Source organism: Cynoglossus semilaevis, chromosome 16 (assembly GCF_000523025.1).
Source record: "Cynoglossus semilaevis isolate Cse_v1.0 chromosome 16, Cse_v1.0, whole genome shotgun sequence".
NCBI lineage: Eukaryota > Metazoa > Chordata > Actinopteri > Pleuronectiformes > Cynoglossidae > Cynoglossus > Cynoglossus semilaevis.
The window spans coordinates 17773932-17782996 of record NC_024322.1 but is presented as its reverse complement, the minus strand read 5'-3'; the positions used below and the strand labels follow the sequence as shown (position 1 = coordinate 17782996).

The 9065-nt window shown below is 43.9% G+C and overlaps 1 protein-coding gene across 2 annotated transcripts in view; it reads left to right on the top strand.

Annotated features, from left to right (window-relative positions):
- The window catches only part of ube2f (ubiquitin-conjugating enzyme E2F (putative)), a 17113-nt gene that overhangs the window by 5403 nt on the left and 2645 nt on the right, over window positions 1–9065 (top strand). For both annotated transcript variants that reach the window (XM_025063814.1, XM_008329079.3), the window contains 5 exons: window positions 1089–1156; window positions 1265–1335; window positions 1493–1550; window positions 4288–4320; window positions 5239–5301. In XM_025063814.1, coding sequence (XP_024919582.1) covers window positions 1089–1156; window positions 1265–1335; window positions 1493–1550; window positions 4288–4320; window positions 5239–5301 — 293 coding nt within the window. The remainder of the gene's footprint in view (window positions 1–1088; window positions 1157–1264; window positions 1336–1492; window positions 1551–4287; window positions 4321–5238; window positions 5302–9065) is intronic.

Below are 9065 nucleotides of genomic sequence, written 5' to 3'. Positions count from 1 at the left end.
GTGTGGTACAGTTTAGCAGAGTTGCAAAAAAGGTAGGGAGAAAATCTAATCTGATCCATCTTAACTAGGAATGGATGGAGTAGCTCCACCTACAGTGAGAAAAGGGAATGACTCTACGATGTTTTATTTATTTATTTAGGGTTTGAGTCGATAACAAAGACTGGTAAACAGCTTTCACTGATTTCACTGGTTAGTTTGTTGAATCGATGACCGATCCCTCTTCAGCAGTTTCTTCACTTCACTCTACATCAGAGAACCACAACGGAACCAACCGGAAAATCATTAGACGACAGAGTACCGGGTCGTTCCCCCGTCTGTCTGTCTGTCCCTGACCTGCTGGACCGGTCCACGTCCACACACCGGGGTCACAGCACGACTCAAACCGTCGTCCGTCCAATTAGAGACTCCGTCTTTGAAGCACGAGTCTATGTTTACACAGACCACTTCACTGTGCGACCATTAAAAGAGTGGAGTCGTCGTCGGGCCACGAGGTCTGTGGAGTTCATGGACGTTTTCTCTGCTACTGTGAACTGATTCAGTACAGTGTCAGAGGTACTGCAGTGTCAACACAGAGAACACAGTTTAGAACTAGATTAGAATTTGTGCAAAGATTAAGACTAGACCAGTGTTTTTCAAGCTTGGGGTCGGGACCCCTGGTGGGGTCGCCTGAAATGTCCAGTAAAGGTGAAAAAAAAATCTTGAATAATTCAATTCTTTTACTTTCATGGATATCAATCAAATCAAAGGTAAAGTGTGGTCAGTAGCCAAAAAGGTATTTGTACTGTAGTACTGCAGTAGTTACGTGTAGTGTAAAAGGTATTTGTACTGTAGTACTGCAGTGTAGTATATACAGTACTTTACTGCTTTACTGCGTCAGGGCTTTGACAGAGACCTGAGGTTTAAGGGACAGTGAGTAACGACGATGTGTCAGATGTTCAAGGTCGTCTTCTCTGGAAGAGTTCACTGTGACTTAGAAATCAAATCAATCAGAGTGAGACCACAGTCGCCCCCTACAGTCACGGTGGAAACCTGTTTTTATAAACACGTCTGAATGAAACACCGTGTTCTGTCTTGGTTTGTTTCTCCAGACGAGGGTTACTACCAGAGTGGACGCTTCCAGTTTGAGATAGACGTCCCTGAAGCCTACAACATGGTGGTGAGGGACCGCTGCAGTTATTTCACTTTGACCTTTTCACCTCTCTCTCCCCTCAACTTCATCAGGCTTTGTTGTTAATTACTTTTTTTTCTTTCTTTTTCCTTTCAGCCTCCTAAAGTGCGATGTTTGACCAGAATATGGCATCCAAACATCACGGAGAACGGAGAGATTTGTTTGAGGTAACGGGCCTTTATTTTATTGGTCCACGCATCACAACACGTAAACGTCTTCTAGGTGTTGACGTACCGTCTTCACTCAGACAAAGTATCCATGAAGTTTGTCAAAACGGATTCTGATGATGACGTCTTAACTTCACCTGCAATTTCTTTTTTGCAGTTTATTGCGGGAGCATTCGATCGATGGCACGGGCTGGGCTCCCACTAGGACATTAAAGGTAAAAGAGCGTCCATTAACTTAGTCATTAGTTAGTACAGTCGACTAGTCGTGTGTTCACCTCTAGTACAGTCGACTAGTCGTGTGTTCACGTCTTCATTTGTTCATAAAAATAAGTCGTTTTTATCAGGAGAACATTTTCTGTTACGACATTTTTATCCAATAACAAATTCCAAGACTGGGCCACTCTGAGGCGGTGTTTGGGCCGCACGTGGCCCGCGAGCCTTCTGTTTGAATAGGCAAGCCCTAATGGGTGGTGTTTTTTTTGAGTCCAGCTGGACGTCTCCCTGAACCACGGTCCTGTAATGCTCCAGTTATTATGGATTTATGCAAAAGACATGCAGTTGCCACGGGGGATTAGAGAAGAGGTGCCCCAGCTCCCCCTCGGTGTCTCGCCTCCCCCTCGTTGTCTCGTCTCCCCCTCGGTGTCTCGTCTCCCCCTCGGTGTCTCGTCCCCCCCTCGGTGTCTCGTCTCCTCCGTCCTGACGCGTTTCAAAGAACTGATCCGTTTGTCAGGTCAGTCCGACGGCAGCAGCTGCTCTTCTCTCCCCGTCATCATGGTGGCTGAATAAATTAGCACGTGTCTGGACCTTCCTGTAGGAGGAGCCGTCTATCAAATACTACAATAAAATCAAATCTGTCCAGACAGGAAGTCAGTGTTTCATTATAACGTCATTAACGTCACTTCAATGCTTCAACATCAGTGTTTCATAGTCGACATCACGGTCTTTAAAAACTGTCGTGGACGTTCTGTGTCGTGGACGTTCCGTGGCGTGGACGTTCTGTGGCCTGGACATTCCGTGGCCTGGACATTCTGTGTCGTGGACGTTCCGTGGCGTGGACGTTCCGTGGCGTGGTCTGTCAGGTCTCTTCTTTTTTACAAAGAGCAGAAACAGGCGGCGACATAATTGGTTTCTGTTTGGACGACGGCATTTAATTTGTCTTCACTTCCATCAGTCACAGTCACTGCACTCACTGACAGGTGACTGATGTCACTGTCTCTGGGTTTCTCCTCCAGCTTCACAGTCAGAGCTTCACTGAGTTTCTACAGAGTTAGAACAGAAATAATCCAATAATCCAGATCCAACGTACGTTGAGACGTCTTTAACTCTGTGGTAGTTTGTGCAGTTTGGGAGGTAAAACACTGCTCTGATGATAATCCAATAATCCAGATCCAACGTACATTAATCTCACCGTAAACTTTAAATTTTGTAAAATTAACAAACGAGTGGAGATTAACTTTGAGGATTAAATCCCAGTCACACCAGGTTCAAAATTCAAAAAACTTAGCATATATATGCACACACATACATACATATATATGCATAATACATTTGAGTAGAAACAGACGATTTGTTTTTTCGACGTTGTTGTGACCGTGAATCACACGCCCTCCACGGAGAACTGACCTTTTACCACTGGTTTCCTCTTCTCTTCCCCGTTAATATTTTAAACCCAAAGCTCATTGTGAACATGAATTAAATATCACCAGGCGTTAAGAATCATTCAGTATTTACCATGCTGTGGGGTGAACTTCAAACCAGCTCTGAGATCAGCACTAACTGGAAGAACGCAGCGAGATTCAAACAAAGTCTGAGGATTTCAGTGCAAAAACCAGAACTTAAAAAAAAGAAAAGAAAAATCTGCCGGAAGAAGTGAGCGCTTCTCTTCAAACCAAAGAAAACTGTCAGCTGGTTAAAAAGGATGTGTCAACATTCTATTGTTCCTTCTTCACAGGAAATTCTGTACAAAACAATGACCAAGTCTGAATACCACTTGTGTGCAGTGAATAAATGGAGTTTGAATGGAATTATGAAAAAGAAAATGATTTAAAGTGCCGACCAGTGGTTCAGTGGAAGGACATGGGGGGGAGGGGAGGGTTCCATGGGGGGGTTCCATCTGGTCTTCAAGTCCAGATTAGGATCTGTCAGGAAGGGCATGTGGTGTTCAAACTGACAAATCACATCGCCCACTGTGGTGACCTCTGATAAAGGGGTCAAGTAGACGGTTCTTCTGATGAAGTCAGATCTGATCTGAACCTCCTTTTTGATCTTATTATTTTACTACTGTAAATAAAGACATTTGGCTCCTACAGTTGACGTTATTGCAGGTTACTGCCAGTAGAGGTCCCTTTCTCAAACACGGAGGGAAATCGGATAAATTTAAATTTATTAAACTTTAATATTCATGTATTAAATGTTGTGAATTCAGATTTTTTTCTCTCATTAGTGCAGGTGTCATCGTTATCGTCGTTCTTTATTACCGTCCTGTTCATAATGTGATGTTTTTTTTCTCTCTTTATAATGAAATCATTTAAGTTGAAGAGTCTCCCACCACAGAGAGCTGCAGACGTGAGGATCTAAACACCGTCTAAAAGCCCAGATACAGTGGGACTGAATTAATTACACTTTCTCTGCAAAAATGTTGCACCTTTAATTAGCCGTTCATCCGGAGGCCAAACAGCAGGATATTTAAATGAGGGCATAATGAGCGCACAAATACAGAAGGGTTTCAGTTTTGAGAATTCTCCAGAACCTGAAAGATCCAGTTAATCCAAGACAGACAATCAAAAAATGTGTATTTGACAGAGTGGCCTCAGTTTGGACAAATACATTTCACAGAGAGATGATTTTTAAATGCGTTTTTTTTTTTTCCTCACTCTGAGATTGTGTCGATGTCAGTGTGAGTAAAAGAGTTTCATGTAGAATCAGTCACGTTTCTTTCTCATCTATTTCTAGGACGTGGTCTGGGGACTGAACTCATTATTCACGGTAAGTTTTCATGTCTATTTCAGTCATTTTTTCTTATATATGTATGTATGTATGTATGTAAAGTTCATCTTTAACTCCACGTCCTCTGTAGCGCGTCGTACCACTGCAGTGTTCTCCTTTGAAGCAGCTGATTATATTTAGGTCTCACTCCGTGACATCGGTCCTGACTCTGATCAGATTAGCTGTAGCCAGTGGGCATCTCGTTAAAACCCCGAGCCAAACCTTACGTTTTGTCTTTGGGGAAAAAAAGAAAGAAGAAGAAGAAGAAAAAAAATCCATCTAATTGTGAGAAACACTTTGTTCTGCCCAACAGCAGTGACCTAGATCTGAACGTTTTAATCGCCGAGAAAGAGAGAAACAAAACTTTTACAAAAAAAAAAAAAATTTAAAAAATTATAAGGGGTTTTTTTGGGGGGGGGGGGGGGGGCCTGGGGGGGGTCTGACAGATAAACACAGTTAATCGTGTAAGATCTTTCTGTCAGAGTCTTTTAAAAACAACTTTTTTTTTCAGTGAAAAAATAAGCCTTCAGATACAAATTCATCTCTTAAAAACAGATTAGCCTGTGGTCGGATCTGTCTCCAAAGATAACGGCAGCCGTCGGACTTGAAGCAAGAAAATCTCCTCCAGAGGTTTTCTTTCTTTCTGCTTAACTAGCTAATGTGTAGCATACCGTCTACACCAGGGGTCACCAATGAGTTAGTCAGATTGTCCTGGACACCTGGGGGCACCCAAAATAAAATGAAATAAAAATCACATTTTCGTCCAACATCATTATTTGATGTTTATTTCTAAATCCAGTCGTGGGCCGGATTGGGTGTTTGGGTGAGCCAGATTCAGCCCCGCGCCCCACAAGTTCACAATGTTAATTCCAGCTCAGATTAATTCTAAGATCTTTGTTCTGTCCGTCTCTGCTGCAGGACCTACTGAACTTTGATGACCCGTTGAACATTGATGCAGCAGAACATCATCTTAGAGACAAGGTGAGGCAAAGTCGCACACCCCTCACCCTGTCCCCCCCGCCCCCCCACAAACCCTCACTCTGTTTTAGCATGAAACCTACACCAAATTCAACAGAAAAATGCAGAAGAAGAAGAAAAAAAAAAGCAGTTTGTCACAACAGGAGTTCAGTGGCTGCAGATCGACAGAAGGGTTTACAGATTTTAATTTAAAAACTCGGCGCTCGCTCTCCAGGGTTCGTGTTTGTGTATGTGTGAAAGAACCGCTGAAAGCCCTGGCTTTTCTAAACTGTTGCATTAATTCATCCGGTGTTTTCCTCAGTGTTGACCCGGGACTTGCCTTTCAGAGGTTTGAACAGACGTGATGAACGGCGCTGAGCCGCTGTGGGAGGCTGGAAATAGAAACTTTCTCCAAGATTCTTCTAAAGTTCTCACCCTCTCTCCTCACTTGCCCTTTCTTTCCTGTCTCCTAAATCAAACGTCTTCCATTTAGAAATATTTCCGTCTTTTTAATTGACATTTCCCATCAAGCAGTTCTTCTAGAACAGTGGTGTTCTAGAAGAAAGTGGTGGAAACAAAACAATCCTTGTTACAGTGTTTCCTACAGGATATGATGAGACTGTGGTGGAGAGGGAGGGGAGTTGGCGCCCCCTTGTGGAGGCCAAAGGAAATTGACTATAACTGTCATTCAGTAAAAACAGTCTCCTTCATTCTGTCTTTTAGAGTTTTATAATGTTTGAAACAGCGCCCTCTTCACGTTACGTAGTGAATGAGTGTTGAAAACATGGTACTGCACTCTGTTGTCTGTGAGGAGGCCATGCTGAGTGGACTAGGCCTTTCTACGCCACCTACTGGTCAAAGCAGACTCTTGACCATCAGTGGGAAACATCGATCTACAAGTTGTATTTATTAGAGATTTATTAAAAAAAGAACGACGCCGCGGCTAAATACGTTAACATAACAGGCTAACGAGGTGGACGAGTTTTTTCAGTCTTGTTCCTCATTCATCTTCATGGTCTCACCACTGTCTCCTGGTGGTCAGTCAGACCTCCGTGTCGACTGAATACTCGATCATCTGCAGTTTACTGCTGATGTTCAGGGAGTATTACTTCGTCTTTTGTACTCCAGATACCCTGGTTGCCCCGGTGTTGGCTGTGTATGGGTGGTAATTGCAGACGTTTGACTCCATTAGAGGTGAGAGGGTTTGTTGGTGCTGTGGTGAGAGGAAACAGAGTCCCAGCGGCCGAGGCTGCGGTCGTTGGAATGAATCACTCGTCCCAGGCGTAGGAGGGAAGAGTCGACCTGAGGCTTAAAGAAAACCAAAACAAAACAAAACAAAACTATTCTCAGTTTATTGAATCGATCCAGAATAAACAACAGTGACCAGGTTTGCTGGGCTGCAGCTTGGCCTTCGTGTCATGTGATGATCTCAGTGTCACGTTTGTACAACGAGCGTAGCTTAACGGCAGCGTCGGACTACAGACGTGTGACTTTACGTTTTTAGTTCAATTCCTCCAGGTGTAGTTGTTGTCGTGATGTATTTGTTCAAAACACCCCTGGTGGTGTTTACATGTTAGTGCAGTAGGCTAACAGGTGCCTTTGTCTCGGTTTGTTTGCTCTTCAGTCACAGCCAACTTCAACAGCTCAGTCAGGTGTGTGCGTTAGATTTTAAAGTGAAAGTTAAAAAATAAATATCAAGTTCATTTCATTAAATGTTGTGAAAACAAAACAAGTAAAATAAGTAAATAAATAAATTAAAAAACAGTCATTTAATGGTGACCCACTCCCACTGAGTCACAACATATGGTAATCATCGTCAACAGTGGGTGGTGGTCCATATGTCAGCACACACACACACACACACTTGAAGCACTTTGAAATTTAAAAGTGAAATCCCTGTGACGGCTCACGGAATATATTAACAGAACCAGAGGCTGCAGTGACGACACACTGGTGTGTGTGTGTGTGTGTGTGTGTGTACAGTCCGTTCTCATGGTACTTTAAAGGATTTGAAGCAGCCGTCCTTGACCTTTTTTCTGTACCGACGGTATCAGCTGTGACTGATCTCGCAGCATCGTTGAAGGATCGTTAAAGTTTCAAAATAAAACATCTTTTTTAGACTTTTACTTTGTAAGGGACTCTACAGGATGTTAACGTCGTTTCATGACATTTAGTGAGAAAATTATTTGAGGTTTGAAGTAGCTGTTATGACTGAAGTCAAACTAATGACAGGCTGAAGACTCAGATATGTAAACACTGAGATTTCTCTAAACTATGGGCTGAACAACATCTGCCTCACCCTCCTCACCCCCTTCTCTCTTTCTGGGCCTTTATCGTCAAAAATAGTCGCGGAGCATAAACAGTCGCTGTAAACATAAACCGTTCTGTCCCTAAATAGTCGTTTCAGCGAGTCCTCAACCAAAACAAAGGCCACGCTGTTAGATTTACTGGAGGAAAGAAGGAACGGGAGGAACGGTCATCGACGGAACCTGTTGGGCCGGAAGATTTCTGATGGAAAAAGTGACAGAGTTGATCATGAGTTCCAGCCGTGTGTCTGTCGGCAGTTCCCGACGCCACGCTCCACTGACCGACCTGCAAATGTGCTGCGCTCCAGTTGGTCCATTGTCATGAAGCACCGAGTACCAGTCAGTACACAGCTGTACTCCGTGGTTTACATACCACATACTGACTTTGTAAGATGTGAAGGCATTGTAAACTTTTGAGGCTATTTTGGTTCTTCCACTCGTCGTTATGATTTAAAAAAGAAGAAAAAACAGCTGCGATACGAATGTTTCTGTCGTCGGTTTCTCAGACGACGGATGTGTTAGGAAGACAGAGAGAGGCAGAGCAGGAGACAGTGGAGGTCGACGTTTGGACACCAGGCGGTGATGGTGGTACCGATCCACGAACGCTCAGGAAACTGGGAAAAACTATGTACATACTGATGCAGTAGCCATAACTCTGACTGATGGAAATAGGGGGCGCACAAGTGTAATTATATTTCTGCTCTTATGTTACTTCTTTAACAAACCCGAGGCAGAGGTGGAGCTGAAAAAAACCCCCAAAAACCATTCCCTTCAGACGCTGCTCAGACACTCACTGATTCTGGTATTCTCACACCAAGCTCTTTGGTTCCTCTCCGGTTTCATCTTTTCCTCCTCTGTCCGGTTCTTTCTACGTTGTTTCTATGTTTTTTTCCACTCACCCCAGTGGTCAGTCAGAAAGCCCCGCTGTCAGCAGTCGGTGTCTGACAGTTTGACCAGTGGAGTTTCAGCATCGGTCACTGAGGATTTGACAGTGTGTCTTCCTTGTGTTTGTCCGAGCTCACACCAAAGTTTGTGTGACACAAAGGGGACATGTTGGTGCGGGGCCCAGACGGGTACGCTGACAGATCAGGGATCTGCTGTCGGCATGGCAACGCTGTCTGAAAAACATTCCAAAAATGATTCGAAAAAGGGGGGAAAAAAAAAATATAGACATCTGAGCTAACAAGCTAAACTTATCCGTCAGCTGAAGCAGTGCCTCTAAATGTGGGGAGCAGGGTCCTGTGGGGCAGACCCACCAAAAGCACAACTATGGAGCCCTTCTTTTCCCCTCATCTCATACGTCCCTCAATGTGGAATGGCGCCTCCTAGAGGATGCACCTCCCACCCTGAAAACCACCGATATCTACCATTGTTAACTAACGTTTTCCTAACCCAACCAAACGTGCCTGTTTAGTTGAACACGAACTGATGCGCTGACAGGAATCAAAGAAAGAAACAGAGTGAGTGAGTGAGTCTCTCTCT